Source organism: Camelina sativa, chromosome 18 (genome assembly GCF_030686135.1).
Source record: "Camelina sativa cultivar CO46 ecotype springtype chromosome 18, ASM3068613v1".
Taxonomy (NCBI): domain Eukaryota; kingdom Viridiplantae; phylum Streptophyta; class Magnoliopsida; order Brassicales; family Brassicaceae; genus Camelina; species Camelina sativa.
Window position 1 is genome coordinate 1,934,019 of NC_141897.1, and position 14,490 is coordinate 1,948,508.

Genomic DNA, 14,490 nt, shown 5'->3' on the forward strand with positions numbered 1-14,490 from the left:
TGCTGAAAAGTAAACTTTAATTTGGTTGTTGATTGACAATTGGTTTTGTGAAAAAGAGGAAAGTAGTTTACGGTGTGGTTGTGCGAGATGCAACGCAAAAGTCGTGGAAACGAAGTTAGGTTCGATGATAATGCGGTTGTTATTATTGGTCGTCAGATGACAAAAGACTTAGAAAGGCTGAGAAGAGGCGAATCTGGAACCGCTTGGCACAAGTGTTTGGAATTCTGTATGAGTTCCGCAAGATAAAACATCTCAAGTTCTTTGCTTTGGCTCTGACACATTGCATGAGAATATGAGACGCAAAACCCTAAACCTTACTGATACATCTTTACAGATTCTGGTTTCTAGTAATTCTTATCAACTTAGTTGTGTGTTGTAAAGAAGTAAGAGACTTAAAAATTAGTGAACCAAATCCATATAGTTAAAAAAATAGGTCCAAATTCCAATAATGCTTGTAGTAGGGTATTTATTTTCACCAAAATAAGTATAAGTTTTGTATAAACAGAGATGTATGGTATTTTAAATGTTTATTTTGAATCTTTCTGATTCAATATTTTGTTTTCTCCTCACTTTTATATTTTCTGTAGACTATCATCGTCGTTTATATTCACCTTGTCTAGAATTTGCTCCTCTCTCTCAATGTTTTTTTTTTTTTTTTTTTGTCTCAATGTTTTTTCTGTTTTGTTTCCTAAAATAAACTATACGTTTTTGAAGCCCAACATTCATTTGTTTGGGCCAAAAGTAGAAAACTCATATGACAATTACTATGATACCCCTAACTAAAACCTTGTATTTACTATATGGTGCCACGCTTAAACCTTTCCTGATACACCATATCCTCCCCTCCTCCGCCCTCGCTCGCTCGATCAGTCGTCACTTGCTGCAACGAATCTGTTCTTTTTCTTCTCTATTAACAACAACACGTAAGTTTCAATAACCAATTCCATCTCTCTCTCTCTCTCTCTCTATATATATATATATATATAATCCCTTTTGTCTCTCTATATATATATATATAGTAAGATCGAAAATTTTCAATTGCAGAAATGGCGGCAGCTCTCGCTTCCAGATTATCCCGAGGTAATTGAAACAACCTTATTCCTCCTCCTTCGATCTCATCCTTGTTTCTTATAACCATAGATTCTCGGTTTTGTTATGAAGATTCAATTTTTTAGACTGTGATAGATGATGGGTTTGGCTAAAAGTCAGATCTTTACCAAGTTATAAAATTTTCCAAATCATGAGCAGGAGGACGCTCGTTGCTTAGAGGTCTTAACAATGGTGGTTTGATGAATACTTCTTTTACTGGAATGATGAATGAAACTATCCTCTCTCAGGTCAGAAACCAATTTCTTATATATATATATATATATATATACGTCTTCAAGTTTTAGTATTTGTTGATTTGAACGGATACTACAAGTGTTTTATTTATGTCGATTCTTGCTTGGATTGAATCGGTGCGGATAAGTAGGATCAAAATGGATATTTGAAATGTCTTAAAAGCTTCTTTGTTTTTGGTGGAAGCAGCAGCAACAGCGCAGGACATTCATTCAAATGGGAACAGTTCTCAAAGTAGTGGACAATTCGGGTGCTAAGAAAGTGAAGTGTATTCAAGCTCTAAAGGGGAAAAAGGGAGCTCGACTTGGCGATACCATAGTTGCTTCGGTGCAAGAAGCTATGCCAAACGGTAAAGTGAAGAAAGGAGCGGTTGTTTACGGTGTGGTTGTGCGTGCTGCGATGCAGAGAGGTCGTGTTGATGGAAGCGAAGTTAGGTTTGATGATAACGCTGTTGTTCTTGTCGACAGTAAAGACAAGAAGACCAAAACCGATCGCCAGCCGATTGGTACTAGAGTGTTTGGTCCTGTTCCGCATGAGCTTCGCAAGAAGAAACATCTCAAGATTCTTGCTTTGGCTCAACACATTGCTTGAGACGCAACAATAGTAAACCTCCTAATGTTTTTTTCTTTTTCTTTTATGGTGCTCTTCAGTAAACTCCAGTGTTACATCCATAAGGAATTAAGATGCTTTACACTTTCAAAAGTCCCCAAGGTTTATTGTAGGCCTCTGTGCTTTGGATTTTTTTTGGTCACTGAAATATAAAATTCAAATGAAAGCCAAAAACAATTTTTTTTTTTTAATTGGGTTTGAGTATAAAACCACAACAAGAAGCAGTTCTTCACTTTGAATATTTTGATGAACTTTTTTGTATATTATGGTTTTTTTTTTCATTAGAATTGATATTTTTTGAACATTTGTGAATTTTTTTGTGAACATTTGTGAAATTTTTTGAAATATTTATATGTACGTCTTATTCACCCTTTTTTGCAGCTCTTAACAATATAACTATTTTTTTTTTCCAAAAAAAAAAAACAATATTACCTTTTTAATATCATAAATACTCCCTACAGTTTCGCTTATTACATATTTTCGCCAATTTTTTTTTTTTTATATCACAATTGATCCTTTTAAATAAATTAAAAAAAACATATTACCAACATAATGACCTAATATTTTTAGTTTATTCGATATATAAAACTTTTCAAATTCAGTCCTCAGTTTCTAAAATTTTCTGGTTACTTTTTTCTCCTTGAAGAAAAAGATTTTAATTTACAAATTCAAAAACAAAAATCTAGATCAGGTGAATTTACCCAGAGAGAGAGGAAGAGACAAACGCGATTTATCGATCCACCGGTGAGAGACGCCGGCGTTTTTGTTCCCCCGCCGCGAAAGAGAATTAATATCTTCTTCCCCGATGTATTGGTGAAGTAGTGTCGGGAGTGGAAGGATCGATAATAATGATGGAAGTGGAAGGATCGAGCACTTCAATGAATCGTGCTCCTGATCAATCCTCCTCCTTACGATCTAAAGGTAAAATCATAAAACTTTCTTCTTCTCTCTTAAGGATTTCGAAGTTTCAATCAAAGTCTTTAGTTTTATAGTTCGTTCTTACGGGTTTAATCAAGGGCACAAATTTGATGTGATTTGGTATCGATTTGTTGTTTTATTAGACTAATGTAACATTTTTTTGATTTGGCAGCTCTGTATCAGTTTAAGCAGCAGAAACTCCCAGCTTGTAAGCCAGTCTTAACACCAACGTCGGTTAGTAGTAGTAACATGAATCTTTGTGACCTTTTATTTTTTCCTTCCTTTCTGATTCTTGGAAATTTACATTTTACATGTCTGTGCAGGTTATAACAGTGTTTCTACTGATGGGTTTTGTTTTCACTCCCATTGGTCTCATTACTCTTCGTGCTTCTCGTGATGTAAGTCTCCTTTAATCGAATGAAATGGTTTTTGAAACTTGTCTGTCTATTGTGTTTGAGGTTTTTAAATCCTTTCAATGGCAGGCTATTGAAATTATAGACCGGTATGATGTTGATTGCATTCCTGAAGAATATAAAACCAACAAACTTTTGTATATAACTGATTCATCTATCCCAAAGAATTGTACGCGTTACTTGAAGGTAAATTTCTTTCTGCTCCATTGATTCCCCCAACCAGTAGAAATCTTAAGAGGCTCTTCATTGTTGCATATTGGTGCGTTTTTCTACTCCTCAATATCATTTATTTTGTATCAACAATTATAGGTACAAAAGTATATGAAAGCTCCAATTTTTATCTACTACCAGCTTGATAACTACTATCAAAACCACCGTCGGTAAATTAGCTAGATCCCTTTTTGATTTACTTAGTAAATTTGGTGATGAGAAAGTCCAACTTTTTGGTGGCTAATGATTTTTTTGCAGGTATGTAAAGAGTAGGAGTGATCAGCAACTGTTACATGGACTTGAGTTTAGCCACACAAGTTCTTGTGAACCCGAGGAGTCAGCTAATGGTCTCCCGATTGTTCCTTGTGGTTTGATTGCTTGGAGTATGTTCAATGATACATTTGCGTTTGCTCGTGAAAGAACGAAACTGAAGGTGAGCCGGAATAACATTGCTTGGAAAAGTGACCGTGAGCACAAGTTTGGAAAGAATGTGTACCCTCTCAATTTCCAGAATGGAACTTTGATTGGTGGAGCGAAGTTAGATCCGAAAATTCCAGTTTGCATCTTAACCACTTAGTTCTATTATCTTAAAAATCTTAATCAGATAGTTTAGCTTTGGCAATGCTGTTTAATCTACAGCTAAGTGACCAAGAGGACTTTATCGTGTGGATGCGAGCAGCTGCTTTGCTAAGCTTCCGGAAATTATATGGAAGAATTGAAGAGGACTTGGAACCTGGAAACGTTGTTGAAGTAAATTTGATGAACAATTACAACACTTACAGCTTTAGTGGGCAGAAGAAGCTTACTCTTTCCACATCAAATTGGTTAGGAGGAAGAAATGATTTCCTCGGCATCACCTATATTGTCGTTGGTTCTTCTTCCATAGTCATATCCATCATCTTCATGCTGCTCCATTTGAAAAATCCAAGGTAAAAAAAGGTTACATTGGCAGAAACTCTTTCTTTTGTTCAATTGCTTATATATATCATTCTCAATCTCAGGCCTTATGGGGACAATTCTTGGAACAAGAAAAGCCTTTCAAGTTGAGAAGCTCTTACATTCTTACTCTGACAGATTCCGATTCCAGGTTCATATATATTCCTACATACTCAAGAGCTGTAATTTGTCACTATATATATGATCGTCTCGATAAAAGGAGTATATAACCTATCTGTGAGCCTATAGTTCTAGAAAACTGAGAAGGTTCCTCCGCTCTCTCTCTCTATATGACCCTTTTGTGTTTGGTTTTCGGGTTCTAAAGATTAATTGAAAAGATAATTGTTTGACCCTTCTTTTACTCTTAAACCTCTAATGTGATGGGTATATCTGTTTTTAGAGCCTCTAAGTTTAGCAAATCTAAGAAAAGCATTATAGAGAATGCATCACTGGCGTTCTGCAAACCTTACATTTATTTTCATCCATATGCCGAAAAATCCTCATGTTTTCTTCTCAATTTTCCATATTTGCCACCTGAAGTCTCTCTATATAGCCTCTCCCATTTGTATTCTCCACATCATATGCACCTCTAAGTTCTCCCATTGAAAGATCTTTCATTCATCAAGTCAAAAGCATCTTTCAATCTTCCTCTGCCCTCCTCACTCGTAAAAGATCCATTTTTTTCTTTCTCAAACTAAACCCGTGTTTTTCCTTCTGCTGCATCGGATTGTTGTCGGGGAAAAGAGAACTGGGTGAAAGAAAAAAAAAATGGCCAAGGAAATGAGGTTTGTTCAAACATGGGGAGAGGTAGCACCAAGGCTTATTGCATCTCACCAGAAACAACAACAGCAATTCTCAAACTTGCCAAAGCTTGAGACGATTTTCGAAGAAGGATGTTGCGTCGATAGTCTTTCTGTTAGGGCGCCGAAGCGGATTGTAATCTTTCTTCCTCTTGCACTCTCAATGATTTTGTACATGGTGTTGCACAAGAGTATCATAGGTTATTGATTTGACTTTGTCTATATTGAGACTTTTGAATCTGTGATGATGAGAAGAAGAGAATGTTCAGGACGATATACAAGAGAAATTGGAAATGTTGTTGATGATGCAAAGTTAAGGACAAAATCTCTATACGAAATTAGGTCAAGAGAGAGTTGAAATTGAATTGTCTGTGTTTTTTATTTCCAGGATTTGTAATCTGATTGCTGATTCTGATTCTGATATATTCAATTGAATAAACTCTGATGAGTTCCAGACAAATACAAGCTTTAGTTCAGTTTTTGTTTGGTTTCGATTCAATTCTTTACATTTTGGACAAAATTCACTACTACACATCCAGAAAAAACTTCCCAAATCTGTATATTTTTGATCCTATGTTCTTTGAGGAACCATGTTACGGTGTAAATGCGTAATCCAAATGGACTTCCTCGATGAGCTCTTTGTCCTTAATCACAATGTGTTTTTTATAATACCAATCCTGTATGGCTATGCGGCCATCTGGAGATTCGTTGCCAGAATCTGCGAGTGTAAGGATGTAGTCAAGTAACATATACAGGTAGATTGGCATAGACCAGTACCACCGAACCATGTTGTTGTTGTTGTGTTGTGTCTCTGCCACATGTAATTAACAACATTGATCTGATTAATTATATCTATAAATTTTTACTATTAGTATACAGTAATTAATAGAAAAGCTTACGATGACATTTTCGAAGACAAGAGGCTCCACAAGGCGGTTGAGAAGTTGAGACATTTTGCTAAATCTTCTAAACTATCGTGGTTTAGTTCTTGTACAATGTACATCTCAGCCGAATACTGTCTACAAAGATAACCTTGAACACCAAGCTGACACATTAAAGAACATTATTAAGGAAATACGAAAGTTTGGACACCAAGTTCAGGCATATAAATTAGGCATGACAAATACTAAGAAAACAGCATATAATTTCATACAAAAAAAAAGTAAAGACATGACAACTTTTAAGGAAATGATCAAGACTCAAGTCATACAAAGAGTACATCACTACATCTTTAGACGCCAAGTTCAACAGATTTTAAATAAACAATGCTGGAAGAAAAATCTTCATGGCAATTTCGTGTATATATAGAGAGTACCAAAAAATATCTCTTTAGAGATTATATAGAGTAAAAAGTGTGGACATCAACTTTACATTGTACAATAATGGCTCATTGTGTATCTAACCAGCGACAACAACAACAATTATCAAACTTGCCAAAGCTTGAGACTATAGTTCCTTTCACTGTTAGGGCACCTAAGCGGATTGTTATTTTTGTGCAAGTAACATAATGATGCACAAGAGTATCAAAGGTTCTTGATTCAACTTTGTAATTTGGTTCTGAGACATTTTTATTGTGTGATGGTGAGAATAATAGAATACGTTCTGTTTTGAACAATAAAAGATTGGAAATGTTATTAAATATGGAAAGTTGATGATGACAATAATATATATTGGTTTAAGGGATGAACCTTGAGTTAAATCTTTTATAATCTCGTTTCTTTACCCTCCTACCATCAAATATATATGTTAAATTATATTTCCTTAAAAATATTATTCTCGCGTTTAATGTCAACTTGGTGTTCAAGCATAAGTCTCTATAGAGAAGACGAGAGAAGATCCACACTAGAAATCGTCACCTCAACATAGTTTAGAGATTTTTGAAATATGCCTCAACTCTTAAGCCAAATCTTGAAGCCCTTTGTCAACAAAAACGTCTTCGTAAGTTTTATTTTTAATTCTTTATACAATAATTGGTGGTGCTTATTTAACTACTACACTATATATTGTTAATCTTGTTGTTTGATTAGTTAACGTACTTACATATTGATAGAGACACAACATGATGGTTCGGACGTTGTGGCGTTCGTCTACGGAAATTAGCCTCGGTAGCTACCCGTTTATGTTAATTGACCACATCCTTAAGGTCGGAGATTCTTCAGATGGTCGCATAGAGAGAGCGCAAGATTCATGGGATGAAAAAGAAGTCTTGATTAAAGACCCGAAACTCGCAGACGTTGTTCGTAGTACAATGAATATCGGATTTGACCGAATGGGAAGAGATATTCACATGGTGGAGCAGACAGAATATACATGCCCCGAGTTGACTGCAAGTGATCGTCTCTACATGTCAAATCAAGAGACATACGAAATTTTTTACTTTCCACCTCTTCCTAAAGGTTCTCAAATCCAAAACCTAGCGCTGTCCTCTCGTCCTGACATAAACAATGAAGATTGGGTACTGGCTGTCAAGTTTTCAGCTTCTAAGCTGAAGCTTTATAGACATAATAATAATAATAATAATAATAATAATAATAATAATAATAATAAGAAGAAGAAGAAGAAGAAGAAGAAAAAGAATAAGGACTTTCGGTGGATCGATATCGAAACCACACATGAGTCTATAAGTCCGTATTCGAGTCTCATGTATTCAATGAAAGATCAAAGGTTCTATGTTCCAACTCCTGGATGCAATTACTTGTGCTCCTTTGATCTCAACTTCAAGGAGAAGGATAAGCTCGAGTTTGTTGAGGTGCGAAAAACAGTTCTTCCTAAGTATGAGTTGTATGAGTTGCAGGAGATAGATGCCTTTACCAGGACAGACCACATGGTGGAGTCACCCTCCGGTAAACAATTCCTTATATCATGGTATGTATTTCTTAACTTTAATTTGTTTCTTGTTAAGACACATCTGAATTTGAAATCTTAGGAGTTAAATTTTATTCATTCATTTTGTGACTATATCATGTCTTTGAAGGGACTTTGGGGACGACTTTAGACTTCACAACACAAAAAAATTCAAGGTGTTTAGAGTGGATGAAAAGATAGCCGATAGAAAAACAAAATACATTTATCACACCGATATCATTGGAGATCTTAGTATTTTTCTGGGACGTGGTGAAGCTTTTTGTGTCAAAGCGAGCACTACTCCTGGTCTAAGGCCTAATTGCATCTATTTCATGGGACACAACTATGGTGTTTTCGATATCACCACCCAAACTTGCACTCTCTTCTCCACCGATGAAGGTCTATTAAGCTCCACAGAATTTCCTTCTTGGCCTCATCCACTCTCTCTCACTCCTAAATTACTTTGATGGCATTGTTGTATTTCTTTTTTATATTTATGCTTTATTTGAAAGAAATACGATTTTTACAATAAAAATATATGCATTTATCTTAAATATAATATTTTATTAATTTTAATTATTTATCTGAATTCTAAATAAAAAAAGAAAATTAATTGAATTAAAGAATGACAAGTGTCAAGTGGGTATGTTAAAAAATTAGAAACTTTTCTCAAATATCTCAATCTGTTTTTTTTTTTTTTTTTTCATTATATGTTTTAAAACTTTTTTGACATGCATGAAGCTGCTGAATGGTGAATATATATTGAAAAATATTCATGAGATTATTATGTAAACTAGTGTGTCATGATACATTTTCAGCAAAAAGTTATAAATGTAAAGCAACACTTAAAGAAAGGAGAATTCAATTCTTTATATTTCATTTCCTTTTCTACCTTCAAATATGTCTAATTATTTATTTCCTTAAGAATATTATTCTCTTCTTTAATTATTTCTACCTTCAACAAGTTTTATTCTCAATAGAGACGAGAAATCACCTCAACATAGTTCAAAGATTTTAGAAAAAGGTCTCAACTTCTCAGCCGAATCATGAAGCCCCTTGTCTACACAAACATCTTCCTAAGCTTCTTTCTTCTCTTTTTTTTCAATTCTTTCTAAAATCATAAGGCTTTATTTTATGGTTCTACTATTTTGTCTTTCTCTTTGTATGGTTACGTTTTGGCAGAGACACAATAACATGGTTCGGTGGTGTTCCTCTGCGCCGATCTACCCGTTAATGTTAATTGACCACCTCCTTAAGGTCGGAGGTTCTTCAAATGGTAACAACTCGATATCAAGAAGGTCCGGATCAGAGGGGGAAAATGAAATCATAATCAAGAACAAGTGTCTCGCTAGAGAAGTCCGAGAGGCAATGAGTACTGGATTTAATCAAAGTGGAGTGTATATTCACATGAAGGAAAAAACACTACTCCGTGATATGGATAACGTTCGTCTAAACATCTATTACGAGCCCTCTGACCCTAAATCAAAATCTGTTACTGTTCATCTACCTCCTCTTCCAAAAGGCTCACAAATCCAAAACCTTGCCATGTCCTCTCTTCCTGACCTGGAAAATGATGATTGGGCCGTTGCTATCAAGTTATCGGTATCTCGGCTTAGGCTATATAGGCACAAGGACTTACGGTGGATCGATATTAAAACCACGCATGGGCATGAGTCTATATGCCCATACTCAAGTCTCATGTACTCTAAGAAAGATCAGAGATTCTACACTCCAAGCCCTGGGTGCAAATACTTGTGCTCATTTGGTCTCAACTTCAAAGAGAAAGATAAGCCCGAGTATGATCACATTTGCAAAAAAGATCTTCCGCAGTATATGTTGTACGAGTTGGAGCAGATGAATTCGTATACAAGGACAAATCATCTAGTGGAGTCACCTGCCGGGGAACAATTCCTCATCTCTTGGTACGTACGTACTAGATATATTTTGTTATTTTCTTTTCTAAGTATACATTACATATCTGTTTCGTTGTAATGGCTCTCTCGTATGTTTGAAGGTACTACGGGGACGGCTTTGAGTCAGACACAGTCGTGCAAAAAACAAAGAGGTTCCTGGTGTTTAAAGTGAATCAGAGATCGGATACAGGATGGAAAGATATGTATTACACCGAAGATATTGGAGATCTTTGTATTTTTCTTGGACATGGAGAAGCTTTGTGTGTTCCAGCGAGCTCGTCTCCAGGTCTTAAGCCTAACTGCATCTATTTCGTGGGACATAACTTTGGTGTTTACGATATCACCACCCAAACCTGCACTCTCTTCTACACTGAGGAAGGTCCATTAAGATCCACTGCATTTCCTTACTGGCCTCATCCATTTTCCCTCACTCCTACTTGATATGGTGTTTTTTAAGAAATTAAAATTTACTTATGTTTTATTTCAACATAAACAAAAGTTAAAATTTTATACAAAAATAATAAAATTTTATTACTATTAAGACTTTAGGTGTAATTAATGGATTCATCAGAGACATTCTTTAAAATTATATCCAAGAAAGGAAAAGAAAAATAAGTTAACCACTACAAAAAAATAATCGATTTGCTATGGAACAATTCATCGCAAGTGCCTCGCAAATGTACAATCATAAGAGATTTGCGAGACACGAAGATTCCTTGCAAATCGCGTCTAGCAAATCGACTAACACCGCATTTTCCTCGCAAATTTTGTGAGAAAATAAGCTAGTCGCAAATCCGATGCAAGTTGCGAGGGAGAATATTCCTTGCAAATCTTAAGCAATTTGCGAGTGAGCGTATCCTTAGCAAATTCGTTGCAAGCCACGACGTAGTACATCTGTCGTAAAAGTTGCGACAGCTTTGCGACGACATTTTTAATCTGCCTAGCTGACATCTGGACTCGTAGTTACTCGCAATATTTCAATTCTGTAGTTTATAAGTGCGTTTAATTTACATTGTTCCGTTTAGTTTTTTTTGTGAATAATAAAATCAAATCAAATTGAAAAATAAAATTCAAATTAAAATAAAACTTCAAAAAATTACAAAACAAAAATTGTCTTTAACAGAGAGTGTTTGTCCCTTCGGGGTCATCCGATAAAAAAGAGAAAGAGTTTTTAAAATGATCTAGAGAGAGATGTCACGTTTCTGGTCCTGGTCCCTGTTTGGCTTCCAACTCCTATTTCACCGGTGTTGCTCTCTAGTTCGGTTTCTCGGTTGCTGCCTTGTGGGTTGGTCATTGTTGGGTGCCCAAACTTAGCAGTAAAGTTTAGATCTTTTTTAGCGAGATACTCGAAGTATGCATCATAGCTATGCATTATCTCTGCACTTTGTTGGATTTGAGTCACCTGAGTTTGAATACATTGCTCAGCGGTAGCTAGCTTTTGAGCCAAATAACCGGATCATTAGGCGGAGACATAGGTGGTGGACCGCTACTGCTAGAGGATGCTTCAAATTGCAAAGAACCAACCCCAAAATCCTGTTTTTCTTCTTCGGAGCAAACTAAGAACAAAACAACAATGAACTTGTAAGTTCCATGGAAATCAAAGCAAGACAGACACAAAACTCAAAGAAAGACAAAGACAACAAATTATACACAACCACTTGAACAAACGAAAATTATTTGACATCCACAAGACATACAAAGTATTTAAAACAAACAAGTTAATTATTACAAGTTCATTATTCAATCCTAAAACTCCAAAAAAAAGACAACCGCTTAAACAAAAAAATCACAAACAAAGTATTTAAAACTTACAGATGTGTAAATTTTGTTTTTGATATGAATGGGCACTCCACCAGAAGCAGTTCTCTCTCCAATATCCCCTGTACAAAGCTCATATTCCAACTCTTGAATCTTGGACGACACCTCATTGAACAGGGACTCAGACTTTCCATCCGTCAATGACTCATCAAGCTTTCGATGAGTCTCTTCTATGATGCGTACAAAATCAGGAGTTAACTCACCAGTTACCTCAGACTGAAAAAGAGAAAAAGAGAGTTGATTAGTCAATTATTAATTGTCCATAAGGTCTAAACACACATGTTTTCGAGTACTTACATGTCCGAAAAAAGAAGGCCTAAACACTTACATGTTTTCGAGCACGAGCTTTAAAAGAGGTTTGGCCTGAGCGGTGCTTATATATGTTGGTGCCATCATGATCATGATATCGAGCATTACGAATATGGTTACTCTTGACTTCTGATTTGGGATAAAGCCAATATCTAACAAGACCACCCCATATTTGAGGATCAATTCCTCTTGGCCTTGCCTCATCACCTTTTAGTTCCACTTTAACTTCCACTTAGACACTTGATTACACATCCTTTACAGCTGTTGTCAGCCTTATAGACACTTGATCACACATCCTGTAAGCCCTTGAAAAAGCATCCAACCACTATCCTCACTATCCAGGGAAGGTTGATTAGTGAAGAAAGCGGCATTACACGAGCATGGGATCTTGGTAAGTTTCTCGGGATGCCTATCATGCATAAGCGGATAAATAAAGACACATTTGGGACTGTTGTTGAGTGGGTGTCGTCAAAACTTTCATGTTTGAAAGGTCACATATTTAGTTTAGCAGGCCGCATTGCTTTGACGAAATCGGTGCTGTCTTCAATTCCAATCCACTCGATGAGCACTATCTTATTGCCTAAATCCACTATGTCAAGGTTGGATGCTTTGTCAAGGGCATTTATTTAGGGGAGCACTATATAAAAGAAAAAACAACACCTAGTGGCCTGAAAAAGGCATGTTTACAGAAGAATGAAGGTGGAATGGGGGTTAAATACTCTGAAGTGATGAACAAAGCTCAAATTGTTAAGATTGGCTGGTGTATAATGCATGATAAAGTGAGTCTGTGGCCAAGGGTGCTTCAATGTAAGTATAAGATTGGAGATTATCCGGATATCACTTGGACTAAAGCCAGGGGTACTTGGCCTTCTACTTGGAGGAGTGTGGGGTCAGGTTCAAGGGATGTGGTGTTCCCATGTTTGAGGTGGGTTCTGGGAGATGGACACTCTGTGAAGTTTTGGACAGGCCATTGGTTGGGTGAGGAACTGCTTGTTAATGGGAGAGTGAGGGATATACGAGCAGATCATATTGAGCTATGAGTGTGTGACCTTTGGGTGGACGGTTTGGGATGAGCCTTGTCTCAAATTACAAAGTTTGTTTCTCCTTTGGACAGGTAACGGTTGGGGACAATGGTGGTTGACTTATCTACGGGCGCTAAGGATAGGGTGGCATGGGGAGCAAACCCGGATGATCTTTTCACGGTACGCTCTGCTTACTCCTTTTTATCACGACAGAATGACAAGAGCAAGTATGGGGAGTTTTTTTGGAAGAATTTGGAGATCCATTCTCCCTAAAAGGGTCCGAGTCTTTCTCATGACAAATGCTGACGGTCAAAGGCGTCACTTAAGTGATTCAAGGATTTTTCAAGTTTGTAAAGATGGGGAGGAGACAATTCTTCATGTATTGAGAGATTGTCCTGCTATGTCAAGGCTATGGAGCCAGATCTTATTGCCAAGTAAGAGAGGGTTGTTCTTTAGCCAGTCGTTGTTAGGATGGATGTATGGGAACTTGGGGGATATGGTGTTGCAGTTTGATGTTCCTTGGGCTACAATCTTTGGAATGGCAGTATGGTGGGGATGAAAGTGGAGGTGTGGAAATATGTTTGGAGAGAGTGAAAAATGTCGAGATAGAGCGGTTTGTTAAGGATAAAGCAAAGGAAGTTTTTTCAGGCACATTTGGCGGCTGGTAAGGGAACTCAAGAGTAAGGTGCAGATGGTAAGACATATTGTTTTGGCTCCGCCTCATGCTGATTGGGTTAAGCTAAACACGGACGGGCATCTCGTGGTAATCCATGGTTGGCTGCAGCCGGGGGAGTTTTAAGAGATAGTGAGGGGAGATGGTTATATGGTTTTGCTTTGAATATAGGGTTTTGTTCAACGTCGTTGGCAGAGCTCTGGGGAATATACTATGGTTTGGTCTTTGCCTGGGAGAGAAGGGTTACTCGGGTGGAGTTAGAGGTGGATTCGGAGATGGTGGTGGGCTTTTTCAAGACTAGAATTAGTGCTACTCATCCCTTGACGTTCCTAGTACGTTTTTGCTATGGTTTTCTTTCGAATGACTGAATAATCCGGATATCTCATATGTATAGAGAGGCGAATCATTTAGCAGATGTTTTGGCTAACTATGCATTTGATCAACCGTTAGGATTGTATTTGTTTGAGGATTGTCCTTCTTGTGTTCATCCCCTATATATTAATAGAGAAGCACATTCTTAAAAAAAGTTGATGTGTCGATGCTAGAGAACTCTGTGCACCTTTTAGTTAAATACCCTTAAATTTTCTACTTAATTACATTAACATACCACTATATTTTCAAAACAAAAACAATTAACTGAATAACAATTAGATATCTCATCATTTCTCACACAAATTTAAATAT

General features: G+C 36.6%; 4 protein-coding genes across 12 annotated transcripts; all 4 read left to right on the forward strand.

Annotated features, from left to right (window-relative positions):
- Window positions 1-784: 784 nt before the first annotated feature.
- LOC104760284 (large ribosomal subunit protein uL14mz) lies at window positions 785-2,124 on the forward strand. 4 transcript variants are annotated; one of them, XM_010483187.3, is made up of 4 exons: window positions 785-923; window positions 1,045-1,080; window positions 1,249-1,337; window positions 1,534-2,124. In XM_010483187.3, exons 2-4 carry the CDS (start codon window positions 1,047-1,049, stop codon window positions 1,930-1,932), a joined length of 522 nt encoding a protein of 173 aa, XP_010481489.1. In that variant the 5' UTR covers window positions 785-923; window positions 1,045-1,046; the 3' UTR covers window positions 1,933-2,124. The 4 variants fall into 4 exon arrangements, with proteins under 4 accessions (XP_010481489.1, XP_010481488.1, XP_019096048.1 ...); XM_010483186.3 differs by having other exon boundaries at window positions 786-923; window positions 1,531-2,124; XM_019240503.2 differs by having other exon boundaries at window positions 801-923; window positions 1,020-1,080; window positions 1,531-2,124.
- A 3-nt stretch (window positions 2,125-2,127) lies between these two features.
- On the forward strand, window positions 2,128-5,687 carry LOC104760285 (putative ALA-interacting subunit 2). 6 transcript variants are annotated; one of them, XR_015588481.1, is made up of 9 exons: window positions 2,519-2,871; window positions 3,041-3,102; window positions 3,192-3,266; window positions 3,351-3,467; window positions 3,591-3,661; window positions 3,750-4,028; window positions 4,131-4,420; window positions 4,493-4,578; window positions 5,172-5,687. XR_015588481.1 is itself a non-coding variant. In XM_010483189.2 (9 exons), exons 1-8 carry the CDS (start codon window positions 2,799-2,801, stop codon window positions 4,536-4,538), a joined length of 1,032 nt encoding a protein of 343 aa, XP_010481491.1. In that variant the 5' UTR covers window positions 2,519-2,798; the 3' UTR covers window positions 4,539-4,578; window positions 5,172-5,687. The 6 variants fall into 6 exon arrangements, 4 of the variants coding, with proteins under 4 accessions (XP_010481490.1, XP_010481491.1, XP_087354274.1 ...); XM_010483189.2 differs by having other exon boundaries at window positions 3,750-4,047; XM_087498148.1 differs by having other exon boundaries at window positions 2,527-2,871; window positions 3,750-3,924.
- Window positions 5,688-7,289: 1,602 nt separating this feature from the next.
- Window positions 7,290-8,538, forward strand: LOC104763065 (uncharacterized). Its single transcript, XM_087497652.1, has 2 exons — window positions 7,290-8,092; window positions 8,202-8,538. The coding sequence occupies exons 1-2, from the start codon at window positions 7,290-7,292 to the stop codon at window positions 8,536-8,538; spliced, it is 1,140 nt and encodes a 379-aa protein (XP_087353778.1).
- A 668-nt stretch (window positions 8,539-9,206) lies between these two features.
- LOC104760287 (uncharacterized) lies at window positions 9,207-10,525 on the forward strand. The gene is made up of 2 exons (XM_010483192.3): window positions 9,207-9,993; window positions 10,086-10,525. The coding sequence occupies exons 1-2, from the start codon at window positions 9,236-9,238 to the stop codon at window positions 10,423-10,425; spliced, it is 1,098 nt and encodes a 365-aa protein (XP_010481494.2). The 5' UTR covers window positions 9,207-9,235; the 3' UTR covers window positions 10,426-10,525.
- The last annotated feature ends 3,965 nt before the right edge of the window (window positions 10,526-14,490 follow it).